This window comes from Schistocerca gregaria, chromosome 8, assembly GCF_023897955.1.
Source record: "Schistocerca gregaria isolate iqSchGreg1 chromosome 8, iqSchGreg1.2, whole genome shotgun sequence".
In the NCBI taxonomy this organism is placed as follows: domain Eukaryota; kingdom Metazoa; phylum Arthropoda; class Insecta; order Orthoptera; family Acrididae; genus Schistocerca; species Schistocerca gregaria.
This window is the reverse complement of record NC_064927.1, coordinates 405,155,055-405,172,679: the sequence shown is the minus strand read 5'-3', so window position 1 is coordinate 405,172,679 and position 17,625 is coordinate 405,155,055. Positions and strand designations below refer to the sequence as shown.

The 17,625-nt window shown below is 44.6% G+C and overlaps 1 protein-coding gene across 2 annotated transcripts in view; it reads left to right on the top strand.

The window, feature by feature from the left end:
• Positions 1 to 17,625, top strand: part of LOC126284766 (roundabout homolog 2-like) — a 273,663-nt gene that overhangs the window by 221,599 nt on the left and 34,439 nt on the right. The window contains exons 14-18 of one of the 2 annotated variants that reach the window (XM_049983926.1): positions 2,369 to 2,640; positions 7,348 to 7,510; positions 7,592 to 7,701; positions 14,539 to 14,686; positions 16,855 to 16,982. In XM_049983926.1, the coding sequence (XP_049839883.1) occupies positions 2,369 to 2,640; positions 7,348 to 7,510; positions 7,592 to 7,701; positions 14,539 to 14,686; positions 16,855 to 16,982 (821 nt within the window). The remainder of the gene's footprint in view (positions 1 to 2,368; positions 2,641 to 7,347; positions 7,511 to 7,591; positions 7,702 to 14,538; positions 14,687 to 16,854; positions 16,983 to 17,625) is intronic. The other variant, XM_049983927.1, reaches the window with a different exon arrangement.

The following is a 17,625-nucleotide window of genomic DNA, read 5'->3' as shown; positions in this document are numbered from 1 at the left end:
GAGCCTTGGACGAGAATATGTTCCACGTTTTTCCATGCTTTTATTTTATACTTATGGTGTGCCACCTGACACCCCTTTTTACTATCCATATGATTGAAGATACGACTTAAACCCTTCCTAATCCGAGTTTCTAGCTTCATCGTTTCGGATGCTCTGTAAGTAACATATCCCTTATGTCAGGCGTAGTTGCCGCATAAGATAACACGAAAGAGTTGGCATACCAAGAGATGGCACAAGTAAGAACAGCTATCTAAGGTACGGCTTAGTAGCTCAATTCATCAGAGAATTTCCCGTTTCATGACAAAGGGCCTATTCCGTTACTGGGAAATGCTCTGATGATCTGAGCTATGAAACCATAGATCAGATTGGTGTTCCTACTTGTACTATATCTTGTTATGCCAACGCTTTCGTGTTATCTTACCTCATAACTACATCGTAGTTAAAAGATGTGTTATTAACAGAGCATCCCGCCTGAAGCAAACGTTGAAGTTAGAAATTCGGATTAAGGAGAGTTTAATGTTGTACCACTGCAGGACTCCGATCTAATGTAACAGAGAGTAAAAGGGATCATCAGCTAGCACATTAATTGCGTGAAATAAAACATGGCGAAACTTGGATTATATTCTCATATAAGGGTCACTATTTATTCGTCAGTATTTGTGACCCACATGACTGATCTCCCAATGCCGCTATAAACGTTTTTCGCAGTGTGAAGTCTCCTCTGATTACGAAAACATTTGTTGTCGCTGTTGGCGGAGGACTGTACGATAACATGATCATTAGTGACTTTGAGACGTTAATTCCTATCACGCTACAGTGAAATTAAGAAAAAATATTGTGCTAAAAGTCGTCTAAAAAGAACAGAATTATAGTAAAAATTATAAAATCGGGAGATACTGTATATTATTATATCAAAATTAAAAATTCGAAAATAAAGATATAAGGTGTTCCGCGTATCAGAAAATTCTATTTGGGAAAATCTGTATTTGGACACCTAAATATTTGGGGTTAAGATATGAATATTGACTAATAATAGTATTTTTGGTGTTGTAGCTCTTCTGAATATCCACACTTGCAAAGAAAAATTGGATAAAGAGTTAGTAGGTCTTCTGTCGTCGCTCAAAATACATGGTCGATCGTAATCCAGACCATGCACTGCCATCTAATTAGCGACTATCGTGGATTCCATTGGTGTGTGGCGTATAGACATATCTGAGCATCACATTCACGACGATTTACAAGTCTTTCAGCTCTAGACGGAATCCATATTTAAAGCGGTTGTGTCAATTCAGGTGGCTGGCAGTGGCTACACCACAACATTGTACTTACTCTCTCTGCACTCCGTCTTCAGACAACCAGTGGCCTACCGGGACCATCCGACCGCAGTGTCATCCTCAGTGGAGGATGCGGATAGGAGGGGCGTGGCGTCAGCACACCGCTCTCTCGGTCGTAATGATGGTTATCTTGACCGAAGCCGCTACTATTCGATCGAGTAGCTCCTCAATTGGCCTCACCAGGCTGAGTGTACCCCGAAAAATGGCAACAGCGCATGGCGGCCTGGATGGTCACCCATCCAAGTGCCGACCATGCCCGACAGCGCTTAACTTCGGTGATCTCACGGGAACCGGTGTATCCACTGCAGCAAGGCCGATACTTTCTCTCCCTGGCAGCAGATAATTATTTCTCACTTGCAGAGACTCTTCCTCACAATGATACATGACCCTTGCAACATCAACAAGGTAATGACGCGGTGGAAGATAGCACATGTGCTACTTTGTTACTTTAGCAAGAGACATCTTTTAATGTGTTGCGCAACACTGCAGTGTGGCACCTCTTTCCTTTGCGAAAGGGTTCGAGTCTAGGTATGGCACGCACTTGTAATTACACTGGAGAAATCTTCCCTGGTTATCAACCAAATGATAGTGTCTTCTTGAAAGAACGTTTTACTGGGTTTACCATTCACTGCTGTACAGGCGAAGTAGCATCACTGGTGGTGACCAGTAGAAAACATGCCGGAATGTCACTTCAGGACGAAACTTCTACTCCTGTGTTCCTATACGACAGTAATTTATTTAGAACTTTTATTGCCCTTGTACAGCATACACATAATTATAGATTAAGAATTTGGTTTTGCTTATAACTGGAGAAGATTTCATCAGTAAAATTCACCAATAAACCTTTGTTCTCACACAGTTGTAATTTGTTTGTTAGTTTCACAACTGTCGTACAGTCAGCCACACAGAGAATGATTCTTGCTAGAGCCAGGGTGTTTTAATGAGATGAAGCGACTTGTTACTGGAGTAGGTCTTTACGCTGCCCAATTCGCAGCTAGCAAGTGCCATTGTTACACCCGACCCTTCCGTGCCAGTGATGAACGCAAACGACATCTGCCAGCTGAAACTGACGGACGGCAAGGACACGTTGTGGATCGACAGCGGCGTCGGCGTGGGCGGCGACAGCGCGTGGGGCGGCGCCGAAGCGAAGGCGGCGGCTCTGGGGGCGGCGCAGACGGCCAAGGAGCTGGCCGCCGCCCACGCAGAGTACGCCGAGGTGGACGCCCGCGGGCTGCTGCTGGCGCTACACCCCAGACCGGCGCCGTATGCCACCACCAGCCTGCTGCCCGCCAGGAGGGACGCAGAGGTAAGCCGGGCCACCAAAGGCCACCCGCCTCCTGCTCCTGCTCCTCGCAGACTAACGTGACCGGTAAACGCGCAGTTGCAGTCGGCAGGGCACACGTGGAGAGAGCGGTAGTGGTGGGGGTTACGGGCAGGCGCTGTAGGGGAAATGCCGAGCGCTGAAGGGGAAGTAGGCCTACCGTTCTAAACTGAAGCCTACGGTCACATTTTTTGTAAATAATAAATGGAGCTTCTCCATGCCGACCTGTGCATGTTGACGATTCAAAAGGTCTAGTGTCATCTATGCTTTGCTTAGTATCTGTAAAGAAATCCGGTCAAAATGCAATAAAATAGGGGATTTATTTTCGCCTCGCTTTCTGATCATGTGTAACACATGATGTACATTTTAAGTAACACCTACAGTGCTCATGTTTCTTCTTTAAATCTGCTTCTTTTGCCAAAAAACATTGATGTTTACACAATTTCACCTCACTAACATGTTGTGCAGACAGGATTGCGACTGAGTTCTGAGACTGCGGTTTAGCAGATCTCTCTCTCTCTCTATCCATCTCTCTCTATCTATCTCTCTCTCTCTGCCCCAGTACTCAACACACACACGTTAACCCACACAAACGATATACCACTGACCCCAAATACAATTCAAATTCGCGCGCCTCATCTATCAAAACAGGCTACGATACAAATGAACACTACAAGGCCACAACAACACGTAATGATAGCGAAAACTCCGCCTATGTTTTGAGAAATCGAAAAAGTGCAGTGCCAAGCGACCATACGTTTAGAAGTAAGCCTATTTACATCGCCAACAACACAGGAGAACTCACCACAACTTCAAAACTGTAAGTTACACGTAAAAAACATTACACAGACTCATTTCCGTTCGTAAATGCATAAAAAATCAGAAAAATAAATTACGTTTTGCTGTTTACAGATGATAAGTTGTATATTGTGTAGCAGAATAGCTACCAAAATATATGGACAATAACATCATGCAAGGTATGTTAACTAATGCTTACATCCACTTTCACCAATTAAGCTATACACGGAAGTTTTACATAATGTTGTGAACAACACAAATGTTAATATGTAACAACTGAAACTTCCTGGCAGATTAAAACTGCGTGTCAGGCCGAGACTCGAACTCTGGACCTTTGCCTTTCGTGGGCATGTGCTGTACCAACTGAGCTACCCAAGCACGACTCACGCCCCGTTTTCACAGCTTCACTTCTGCCAATACATTGTCTCCTACCTTCCAAACTTTACAGAAGCTCTCCTGCGAAGGATGTACTGGCAGAAGTGAAGCTGTGAGGACAGGGCGTGAGTCGTGCATGGGTAGCTCAGTTGGTCGCCGGCACGGTACGTGTTTGGTCAGAGGGTTACGTGCCCTCTGTAATAAAAAAGCTGAATTAATTGATCAACAACGAACTTAAACGGTTGTCTTACGACGTCCACCCCGAACAGATGCAAAGAACAAAGGCGAACAAAACGAGATTTAAAAAAAAAAATAAAGTTGGTAGAGCACTTGCCCGCGAAAGGCGAAGGTTCCGAGTTCGAGTGTCGACCCTGCATACAGTTTTAATCTGCCAGGAAGTTTCATATCAGTGCACACTTCGCTGCAGAGTGAAAATCTCAATATGTGACAACTATTTCACAGTTAAAAATAAAAATTGAACCCACTGACGATAGCACCAAAGTGTTGAAAAGTGTATGGGTGAAACAAAAGAAAGACGTTATCCTGCATAAGGCGGAACTTCTCATCCCATTTTCATGGCAAGCAGGGACACAACAAGAACTGCACCACAAGATGGTTAGTGGCCTCGCCTCTCATTCCTTCCCAAAAGGCGGCCATTGAACAAAATCACTCTGACATCCATGTGGGGCCATGTGTTGTCAAATGTGCCAGTCTCCTGATCACCTTCCTCACTCACATCAGTGAAATTTAAAAATATTGCTATAAGTACTTAAAATCACATCTTAGTCTGCTTACGATGTTGGGGTAACGAATGAAAATGTCAGTATCACTTAAGGCCGTTGGGAAAAATGGGGTGTTGTGGAATTACACCTCCCCCCTCTTCTCACACACACGACCACAACGCCCACAGCGCTCATTCAGCCAAGTGAAACTGCCAGAAAAGTCGTTTTTTTTTTTTTAGAATGTTTTTCACCCAGCGCTTAACGTTGGCTTGAATTTCAGTTACGTTGTCAAAGCGTCTTGCGATTCAGTCGAGTTGCGATAGGCATCCACGCGTAGTTGTTTAAGATCGAGGGCGAAGGTATGCGGAACAAACTGTGCAGACGCTTTTTCTTCTTCAAACCATTCAGGAGAATGTCTAGTATAATTCATTTAGAGATGTAACTCCACTGCGATTTGCGACAGAATAGCGTAGACACGGCACGGCTGCACGTCCGCTACTTAGCACTCCCTCTCAAATGCACGTGTGTCGTTTACAGTTTTTAGTTCAAAATGCCCCCGTAGTTACCGCTATGACGTCACTTGTACGCCAAGAGTAAAATCAATCTCATAAGATTTTGGATAAACGGTGTGCATATGAAACACGACGAGAACTGTGGTAAAACGTAGAGAGGAACGTAAAGACAATTGTCGGAAAGGGAAAAGGAGGAAATTAGAGCAACACGCTTAACACTATAGAGGCCACAAGATTCCAATTAATAAGACCCAGGTCGTGATTAGCCACGTCTCTATGGTACGGTGGTTTGTTATGAGAAACGGCAAATTTTAATATCATAGCAATATTTTAGACCAGAAAAAAAAAGCTGGTTTTCAGTACAGTAATGGAACCGAACAGGGATTCCACGATGACACGAACGGTAAAATTGAACTAATATATAATGGACACCTGCTCTTGCTGTGATACACCCTGCCACTGAAATTCATATTATTCAGTAACAGTCCAAGATGTACATCGGTCATAGATATCTCTTCGCCGGCCGAAGTGGCCGTGCGGTTCTAGGCGCTGCAGTCTGGAACCGCGCAACCGCTACGGTCGCAGTTTCGAATCCTGCCCCGGGCATGGATGTGTGTGATGTCCTTAGGTTAGTTAGGTCTAACTATTTCTAAGTTCTAGTGGACTAATGACCTCAGAAGTTGAGTCCCATAGTGCTCAGAGCCATTTGAACCATACATCTCTCTTTGATGTCCACATTTAGGTACGTGAGCTTTTAATTTTCAAGAGAAGCTGGTTACATTACGACCGTGTAATTTCAAATATTTCAATTCTTATAAAGTATAAAAGTGCCAGTTATGTAGGGTTCCGAACATTCCATGTGGCGGCGCTATGAGTATTTTTCCCTGAACTCTGTCGCACTGGGTAAATTAAGTCCATACGGCTGGCTAGCGACAATAATAGCAGTCTACCGCAGCTCTAATTACGCTTTCTTGATCACATCAACGATCGTTTTCATACACATTTAACTTCTAATTACTCTAGACTGCTTGCTGCCAAATGCCCTTTTTAGTGTTACTTGTGCTATAGCGGATGTCTCAGCTAACCCACAGCCCTGCATTCAATTTCTCGCAACCTTCCAGAGATTGGGAACAGATCGCCCTCTTTGGGGTAGTCATCTGTCACAGTGCATTCCTTTGTCATTTCGTCATTTGTAGGGCGCTCAGCTGCGCTTTTATCAGCGCCCGTACAAATTCCCAAAATTTTCTCGCCACATTTATGAACGATGATGACAACACAAGCACCCAGTCATATCGTGGCAGTTGAAAATCCCTGACCCCGCCAGGAATCTAAACCGGGACCCCGTGCTGGGGAAGCGAGAACGCGACCACGAGACCCCGCGACCAAGAGCTGCGGACATCAAGCAAGTGTGCGTTATTTGGCAAGAACTCTGCCTGTACAGAGACAAACGTAGAAAAAAAGGTGACGTAATAAGTTGCTAAAAGTAAACAACATCAATCTGTCAAAGTTTCTATGAAGACATGCACACATAAATCGAAGATATCATTTTCTCTCTTTACTTTCATTCGTTTCCCACCTTTCATCACACATAAATCGAAGATATCATTTTTTCCCTTTGATTTCATTCATTTCCCACCTTTCTTCTCATCAATCATACGTCAATAAATTCTGTGAAAATAACAGAGATTAAAGTTTCATTTGTGCATTGTGTTTTTAAGCGCACCTTCTGTTTACTTTGTGATTACATACTTACATTTACAGATCATATAAAATGGCTAATTTGTATAAGTGGTTGAATATCTGATAGAAGTTAACTCGTTTTTTTCACCAAGTGAAGCAGCTAAGCACGAAAAGATAATTTAGAATCTGTATATGCAATGCAGATCTCAATACACGTTTAGTTCTTTTCACTGATGCGAAAACGTAATTTCAGATGAGATCCCTCGCGGTACGTTATTAACATCTTTCGTCCAGAAATCTGAAGAACTCTTAAACAATAATACCGCATTGGCAGCGAAACATTTCACCATATTTTTACGAGTGATAAGCACTTGCAGGACACAATAATAATAGTAATTTTAGCATTTGAGTCCATACGTGCTCGATACACGCTAATGCCTATGTCAGATAACTTCTACCTGAAAATGGATGATTTCTTCAGGGAAAAGCAGATAAATCGGCAAGATATTTTTATTTAGGAGATGAAAATGGAAACAGAGGAACATCACAGCGGCTCTATTAAGAGTTTACTCGAAGATAATAAGTTCTGTGGACTGTATTTCCAGGACACGTGCCAGACAACGCAGAAGTCGGATCACGAGATGGAAATGAAGACATCCAACTCCAGCGGATCCTGCGCGAATACCGTTCTACTGAGTTCGGACACAAACTCTTGTGCTGGATACATGTCAAGCAGCTCTTGCTCCGAAGACAAGAACTTTTATCCAGGTAACCCAAGCAGGGAGTTGTAAGCTGTGTGAATACAGAAAGGTGTAAATTCAACTAAACGCGTCGCATCTTGGCTTCCAGATAACATCGGCAAGCACCCAGAGAACTGCACCCACGTGCACAGAAGCAACTGGTCGGAGCTACCACTACCTTCAGACACGGCCAACGGCAACGTGAGCTGCCTTCTGCAGGTTCGTTCCGAGCACCAGATGCTCTTTCACCCTAACATAAGAAGTAAGGGAAAATAACAAGATGAGGTGGTGAAACATGATTAAATATTTGACTCGTTCCTTTATCGCCAAGTTGGGTCTAGGTGCATCCCTGCAGGTACAATATGGAAGCATTCTTCTGTTTATTGTTTTATAAGTACTGGAGTGACTTGTGACCACGACGTCTGGCGGATTTTAGCTACAAGAAGAACTCTCAGGAATCTCACGGATCACACGAATCTTATTTGATATGTCTCTACGTTAATATGAAGTTTTGTAATCGACATAGAAGACAACACAGAGTGATTTAACAAGACACATACATCGGAGATGAATTTTCTGAGATATGTTCAAGGCTTTGCGAAAGTGGTTAGATAAACGATGAGAAACGGACATTTTTAAAACAATATAAAGTTAAGGAAAATAAAGAAAGATGACTCTTGCATGAAAAGACTATGTAAGAAGGAAGAATACCAGAGGAAGTTTTATCATACCGATCGAACAGCAAACGAGGCAATGGAAGAGCGTCGGAACGATGGTAATAACATGCTCTACGATAGGAAAGGCGAATCGCCTACTATCTGGAAAATTTTTTCTACAAACACTGGTGTCTAGTACCCTACCGTGATTGATGGAGATTTTGATCGTGCCCGTCATTTATTGCAGTTTTCACTATATAAAAAATTTGTGCGATATAAAATAAAATCGAGGTAACACAATTATTACAAGAGAACATAAGCCCCGCAGTAATTCGTGAACAGAGCGAAAGCTGCGAAGCTGAACAAAGTGCACGCTACAAGAAAGGCTTTACGGATGCCTTTCGCCAAAGGCATAGAGTTCGAGTCTCGGTCCAGCACACAGTTTTAATCTGTCAGAAAGTTTCACCCCCAGCCTAATACGGCTATGATTGTGTCCGCATAATACGCGAAACAGAGACGATTGGGAACCATTCTAGTGGTTCTCGCGAGCTCGAGTCAAACGGATGTGTTGTTCACGCCTCAACCGCGTAGGAGTTGGCGAAGGAATTTACGTACTCAGCGGCTCCCTCAGTCACTCCGGTTACCGGGACGCGATATACTAAACCGGAATGCGTGAAGTTTACCTGAGACTCTAAGAGTAAACATTACAAAATAGCGGCCACGAGTGATGCACCGCGCCCGCATCTCGTGGTCGTTCGGTAGCGTTCTCGCTTCCCATGCCCGGGTTCCCGGGTTCGATTCCCGGCGGGGTCAGGGATTTTCTCTGCCTCGTGATGGCTGGGTGTTGTGTGATGTCCTTAGGTTAGTTAGGTTTAAGTAGTTCTAAGTTCTAGAGGACTGATGACCATAGATGTTAAGTCCCATAGTATTCAGAGCCATTTGAACCATTTGAAGTGATGCACCGCTAGTCTCAGGCGCCACCGATGGAAGTGACCTACGAAGAAGCTAACCAGACTGAGGAAAGAGGGAACAACACCTGTGCTAGGAACAAATAACTCTTTCCACGCCCTACGCAGCAAAGAGCCAGAAGAACCACAAGCAGGGCTGAAGAACAACACGCCAGCAACAACAACGAGAGAAGATATCACCTGTAGTGCTGCAGTACTCGGACGACTACAAGAAGCTAAATACTTACCTAGTGATGTACTGTAGTAGATATTACGCCACCAAACAAGTTAGTGGAGACAAATTAATGATTATGAGCACTGCTGATTAAGCCAATATAATGGATATGATCGTAGCTGAGGGGATAGACATGATCGTAGCTGAAAGTATTTCGTGTAACACGTTCCCGACTGTGAAAGCAGAATGGATCCGTGCTGTCATTAATTAAAATGATCCCCACGACGATCGCTCACGACGATGAAAAAGCAGATGAGGAAGAAATGGGATACGCCACCACAGTTGTCGAGTGGCTCAAAATTCCACGCTCACAGAAAGTCTCGCCGAAGCCTTCCGGATACAGAGACGCACAGAAAAATTTTCCACACATTCAGATCTTCAACCTAGTTGTCACTGAAGAAAATTTGTCAGTCTTGAGGAATTACGATATAGCAGAGGCCCTGTCCAATGCTACATTTGCCAGGAATATCTGGCGCGTCATTGTACAATGGCACCAAGACACGTGAAATGTGACCCGGGATACTGCAGAGGACAATATCTGCTAAATTGGGCATCTCCAACAGTCTGCTGCAATAGAAGGCAAACGTCCAGCCATTTACAGAGGCCAAATGGTTCTGATCACTATGGGACTTAACATCTGAGTTCATTAGTCCCCTAGAACGTAGAACTACTTAAACCTAAATAACCTAAAGACATCACACACATCCATGCCCGAGGCAGGATTCGAACCTGCTACCGTAGCGGTCGCGCTGCTCCAGACTGAAGCGCGTAGAACCGCTCGGCCACTCCGGCAGTCTACAGAGGCCACATCAGGTACAAAAACGTCAGACGCTTACTGACGGGTCTTCTTCACTGAAGCCCAAGGACGCCGCGAAAAAGACAGCATCCAACAACAGCCAGCAGCCTAAAATCAATTTGCACCACAACCACGCAGCACGCAGAAAACAGCAGCCGCAACCCCCATCCCCTCCCCCAACTTATGATGCGATGCTCTGCGTGGATAGGTGGGATCAGCTATGTTGGCAAAGGCACAGCCGCTGCCCCTTATGGAGAACAGAAACACATACAGGAGCAAACGTCAAGACAACAATCCCACGTCGTCCCAAAGACTAGAGTAGAGCATTCAGAGGTTACTGAAGTAGTAGATGCACTTCGTAAGCCGTTATTGAACTTAAAGAAACCGTTGCCTCGGTGCCGTCAGTCATAGCCACGACGGTACAAAAAGAAGCAGGTTGATGATCACCAGCGGAATCAACCAGTTGGATATACCTAGGAATAAGCTAACTGAAGTCATCAGTTTCCCGACTTGGAATGCCAACGGCATATACGACCACCTGCTGTTGTTCATGGAATTCATAAAGGACCTTATCTTTGACGTTTGTGTGGTGGTTGAGATTTATTTAAAACTTGCACTGCGAGCCAACGGTCCCAACCGCTCGTGCTCTCGCACCGACCACCCTAAGCTGGGAATGGAACTGCTGTCTAGGTCAGGAACCGGCTCTGCCACTATACTGCACCGAGGCCAACGCTACACGACGTAGAAACCACTTCAGTCGCATTAAAGACCAGACAAGCCATCACCATCCTCGTTGCCCTAAATGGCGTGCAACTAACCTCACCGACACTAGAGGGAAGCACATTATCATCAGGGACCTTAAATCCACGGTGTGGCATTACTGAACAATTACTCGCACTGCCCACACCTTACGCAGAGCAGCAGAACACTACTTAGTGTAAGTATGTGGACTTGAAGAACCCCTCAGCTATCTAGCCAATGGAAACCTACATGTATGTATTCGATGTCTGCATCGTAAAGTGATTTCCTGGATTCATTACTGCGGAGGTCGTACACATGCTTTCTCCTGATCAACCGCTCGTGGTATTTTCGACAGAGGGAAAATTGACCACCATAAATAGGCGTCTTAACACAGCTAAAAGCCAACTGTTATGCATACCGCCGACAGTTCAAAGCGAAATCGATGATCATGTACTCGGAGCTGGCACCAGTACGAATAATGCAGTTGTGTACCTACCTCCAATATTGTAGCAGTTATGTCTTCCACTCAACGAGCACAGAACGCAGCCATCCTGCGGGAAAGTCTTCGAATTATCTGGAAGAGGAACAGACCGAACAAGGAGTGGTGCCTTACAAGACAGCACGCAGTTAAAATCTCCTTCAGCGGCAAATCAGGACAGCTTCAATTGGGTGGGTGGAAAAAATGGCCGCACTTCAACCAGATGCCACTGCATGGGACGTAGCCCACTTCATTATGAAGAGACAGCCCAAGATGCCACTATTAATAACTACTGCTGGTCAGGTCTGCGCTCCAGTGGGCAAGGCAAACTTGACCGGAAGAAGACGATCTGGAGATAGAAGCCGACACAGCAAACTTTCAAATGGCTGTTACATAGGAAGATGGGAATGATCAAATAAACGCCTAGATGCCCAAGAGTTGCCTCTAGCGAGAGTATCTTTAACAGCTTCGTGACTCATAAGAAGTATCCCTCATCTCGCAGGAGGGTCGTAATAGCAACCCCAAAACCGGGGAAAAACTGAGCAAATCCTACCAGCTACGATACTATCAACCTCACATCGGAGCTAAGCAAGGTCTCCGAGAGGATATTGCTACCGCAGCTCAATAACGTCTGTAGTAGTGTTGTCCAAGGAGCAGATCGAGTTCCTGGCAAGGATTTCTACGCCTCTCCAGCCCCTGTGACTGGTGGAAGAAAGAAACGTAGCATTTAATTACAGGAAACAGTGTGTCACGATCATCATAGATGTGTCCAGTGCCTGTCATGAGGCTCTGATTTACAAACTATTCCCGTAGGCATTACCGAGCTTACTGTAACAACTCCTCGTCACATATCTAGAAGGTTTTTGGGGTGGGGGACGCTGTTTCACCGTGCATAAATGTCCTTGCTGCGGTGCTTGAGGTTTCTATGCTGGGTATTATCTTGCCTACAGAGCAGTCACTCGATGCTATAAACGTAACCGATGCAGACAGTCCTGTCTTGATGTGCAGACACAAACGATCAGATGTGATACGACGCGGACTATTGGACCTGCAGATTCACTGAATGGGCGTCAAACTGGTCTGTTAACAAAGCGGCGATCCAAACCAACAGCAGGAGGCATCATTCTCCCGCCCGGATACCGTGGACGGAAATAGGGTAAAATAACGAAGGATCACTCCTGATCGACAGCTCACGTGGAAACATCAGGTCGAAGACACATAAAAGAAAACTTTTGTCATCCTGGGAGCCTTTTCACCTCTGTTTAATGAGATATCTGCCCTCTCTGGATACTGCATACTGATGATCTTCCGATCGATGATACACTCAATCACAGATTATGCGTGTCCTGTATGGGAATATGGATACTGATAACATCCATGGCTTCCAGAATAAAGCGCTCCATTGCATATAACATGTCCCCATTATTTTCCGTCTTTCTATCTTCACAGGGGAGCAGGGGAAAACAAGGGATCAAGAGATTGAAAGAGAACACTGAACATTTGTGTACTAAGTTGTGACACTCACCCAATGCTCTCATACGACAATTAGGTCAGCGAAAAGAAGACACAGGCTGCTGCAAGCATCTTGTGGTCCAAATTGATAGGTAGCGTTCCACAACATATAAGATATTATCAATTAAAATTTGCCACAAGTGAAGACACATTCAGCAGGTTGAAATACAGCGCCCACCATTAGACCTAGTAGGCAGTACCTTCGTGTAACACAGCTCCAAACAGCTCAACAGACGGACACTATTTCTGAAGAAGGCAGACGGAGAATCATTCTAGCAACAACCCAGGCAGCAAATGGGGATTTCCATGACATGAGCAGCTTTCACAAGAGCAGATTGTTATGGTGTGGCATATGGGAAACGAGCGTCTCGGAAACTACGAAGCTGGTCGGCTGTTCGCATATTACAGTCATGGGCGTCCACGCAAATTGCTTGAAGCACAGCAAAACCACATTTAGGCGACAAGGTGTTCGGCACCCTCGCCTCATCACAGAAAGCGGAGGCGGGCTCCTTTCTCACTCTGCAAATTAGTATAGGTAGTAATCGGTGTTCGAGATGACGTCAGAGGACAGTTGGCGGACGCAGGCCAGTGGGAATGGTATTACACTACGGATGACTTTCACTTTGGCGTCCATGGAACCTGTGGTAGTAACCAACGGCACCATTACAGCTGTCGAATGCGCAAACGTTATTCCTTGACGTCTTCCCGAAGGCAGTGCCATGCTTTAGCAAAAAACTTCCCATGTCAGAAGACCATAATGGTGCTGCATTGGTTTCAGGAACATGACAGTGAACTTACGGTGCTGTCTTGCCACCAAATTTTCGGAATTCAATGGAACACATCTGGGGTGGTATCGGGAGCTAACTCAGCCCGAATTTGATGAAGTTTGCGTAATCTGTGCGTAGGCATTTGGTACCATCAAGCTCTGCAAAGCTGCCAAGGACCTGTCGTATCTATGCTATGTAGGATTCTTACTGTGCTGCGTTCCAAAGGTGGATCAACATGCTGTTAAAGATATGGTTATGTTTTGGCTCATCGAGTGGTTCAGAGGCCGAATACCAGCCTCTCAATGATGAGTTTTACAAACAACTTCTTAGCAATGAGAGCAATACTTACGCTTTTCTTTCGTTTACCATTGTACTCAAAGAACTATCTAATTCGAGAAGTTAAAGCAATCGTTAATGAATTCAGCAATAATATGTGGATTTTATAACAGACACGTACTCTCTGTTAATGTGAACGGAAATGACTCTTAAATTGCAAAGAGTTGTAATGCACCACTTACCTCTCTTATTAAAGAAAAAAACACAACTGAAATAACTGCGCACGTTAGCGTTCTCTGGCACTTAAATGTGACTGTTGCTAGGCAACACCTAACCGCATAATGACTACAGCGATTGACAATACGTACAGTAAGACTAAATAGAGTAATTTACCGTTTGCGGAACTCTCTATCAACGTATCACTTAATTCAGGAAACGTGTTGTAACGAAAGGCTAGACTCCAAATATTTCACTAACTTACTTCATAGGTACTAATAACGTAACGAATAATCAATCCCTCAGTATACCTGAAAAGACCGTCTATCCACTCCTTAATTCGAGAAGAATAAAGAGTTGTGTAACATAATACGTCCAGATTAAATACGGTTTCCGTCACTACTAACAGTACCGTCGTTTTTCTGCCAACAGCCGCAGTGCCGCAGAGTGTCCAATGAAGGCAAGATGAGCAACCTCAACGGAGCCGAAGAGTGCAATGCGAACACTCCACTTCTGAGCGGGCACAACTCATGTTCTAGGGAGGAGACGCCTCTCACTCACCTGCCACGGGTTGATACAGGTAGGAAACAGCTCTGCACTGCATACTATCGAGAGAATGACGATAGCGCAACGTAAAGTCGTAAAATGACATTTGTGTGTCATCAGCTGTATGGTTAGCATAATTACACTACTGGCCACTGAAATTGCTACACCAAGAAGAAATGCAGGTGATGACCGGGTATTCATTGCACAAATATATTATACTAGAACTGACATGTGATTACATTTTCACTCAATTTGGGTGCATAGATCCTGAGAAATCAGTACCCAAAACAACCACCTCTGGCCGTAATAACGCCTGGGCATTGAGTCAAAGAGAGCTTGGATGGCTTGTACAGTTACAGCTGCCCATGCAGCGTCAACACGATACCACAATTCATCAAGAGTAGTGACTGTCGTATTGTCACGAGCCAGTTGCTCGGCCACCATTGACCAGACGTTTTCAATTGGTGAGAGATCTGGAGAATGTGCTGGCCAGAGCAGCAGTCGAACATTTTCTGTATCTTGAAAGGCCCGTACAGAATCTGCAACATGAGGTCGTGCATTATCCTGCTGAAATGTAGGATTTCGCAGGGATCCAATGAAGGGTAAAGCCACGGGTCGTAACAAATGTGAAATGTAACGTTCACTGTTCAAAGTGCCGTCAATGCCGACAAGAGGTGACCGAGACGTGTGACCAATGGCACCCCATACCATCACGCCGGGTGATACGCCAGTATGGAGATGACGAATACACACTTTGAATGTGCGTTCACCGCGATGTCGCCAATCACGGATGCGACCATCATGATGGTGTAAAAATTACCTGAATTCATCCGAAAAAATGACGTTTTGCTATTCGTGCACCCAGGTTCGTAGTTGAGTACACTATCGCAGGCGCTCCTGTCTGTGTTGCAGCGTCAAGGGTAACCGCAGCAATGGTCTGCGACCTGATAGTCCATGCTGCTGCAAACGTCGTCCAGCTGTTCGTGCAGATGGTTGTTGTCTTGCAAAAGTCACCATCTGTTGACTCAGGGATCGAGACGTGGCTGCAGGATCCGTTACAGCCATGCGGATAAGATGCCTGTCATCTCGACTGCTAGTGATACGAGGTCGTTGGGATCCAGCACGGCGTTCCGTATTACCCTCCTGAAGCAACTGATTCCATGTTCTGCTAACAGTCATTGGATCTCGACCAACGCGAGCAGCAGTGTCGCGATACGATAAACGGCAATCGCGATAGGCTACAATACGACCTTTATGAAAGTCGGAAACGTGATGGTACGCATTTCTCCTCCTTATACAAGGCATCACAACAACGTTTCACCAGGAAACGCCGGTCAACTGCTGTTTGTGTATGAGAAACCGGTTGGAAACTTTCCACATGTCAGCACGTTGTAGGTGTCGCCACCGGCGCCAACCTTGTGTGAATGCTCTGAAAAGCTAATCATATGCATATTTCTGAAGCACGTCATATTCGTGGTGTAGTAATTTTAATGGCCATTAGTGTAATACATCACATATATACACAAAAAATATTTTCTCTTGCTGTTATCCAATACAAGAGGGACTAATCTGTGTATTATGAGTCCCTGCTTTTCATAATCAGTCCTCGAGTACAGTCCAGCAAATACGTTTCAGTATCTCTGCATCACGTACTATAACTTAGGCGGCACTAGTTTCCGTTCAATGTGTGCCGTGCAAACCGCCTCAACAACAAAACAAAAATCCCCAATTGCAATACGTATTTATTCCGTGGATACTTCTCAGACCTACAAAATAGCTACACATTGGAACTAGTTTCACACACACCAGCTATTACTGCGGGAAAAGTACCATAGTTCCATTAATATAAAACTAAGTTCATGCCGCCACCTCGGCGATCATTAAATTTGGGGAACCATGTTGGACTTTCTTTCACGAGTCCCTGGCCACCATTTCCCTAAATGAAAATGTGATTACAGTATCTCTAACGAATCAGTAGTTATTGAGGGCGTCAAATACAGCTCACCAAAAAATGAAACATTAAAGTGAATATTTTTCTGGAATCCTGCTGGCACAACTACAAATTACATTTTATTGTATTATGTACTGAAACTTTCACTTAACATCTCAGAACTGCAGTTTATCTCGAGAATAAACTTTTTGTTAGTGAGACACGTTATTTTTGTGTTGACTGTAGTGTGAAGTCTCTTGTCTGTCTTTCAGCCGACTTCAACATACGGCCAGTACCACCTGACAGGAGAAGTTCTCTGTGTGAAGACGGATACGCCAGCGTGTGCTCTGTGTACAACGACCCTGTCAGATACACAATGGTGCCGGATCATCACCCCTCGGTAAGTTGACGTATGCTCTGTATTTGGGTTCTTGGTAACTACTGACCAACGAACAGCGTGTGCGCAGCACAAAAGCAAATATCATTCAAAATTTTTTCTTATATTTAATTATGATGGAAGCAATCAAATGGATTGTGTTCCTTCAAGTTTATACATGATGGATAATTATTGTAGGTATGATCAAAAAGAGGGAGCAGAGGACAATGGACCTAGAAAATAATCCTATTTACTGTTGTTGAGTCGGCTGCATTTCCGCTTTTATCGCAACTTCAGGGGCACTTTGTATACATATGCATTAACCTGTATTGTCACACTTGGTTTGAAAATGAACGTAGGTGCCCGAAAGTAGTCGCCATCAAGAAATAAAGAACATACTTCTTTATACAACTTATGACGGAGCTACCACCATTTATTTCAATCCTAATAAAGGTATTACCAGAAACCATTGGTTTCCCCGATACGACCTATGCACCAGTGCAGTCATATCAGTGTTAGGACATTGTTAATGTCTGAGGCTTCGTTTATTTCGAAACATCGCAACTCAGGCGTAGATTCATAAGTGAGTGCTACGAGGAACTCATCAACGAATGACTGCCGGCCAGGGTGGCTGAGCGGTTCTAGGCGCTACAGTCTGGAACCGCGT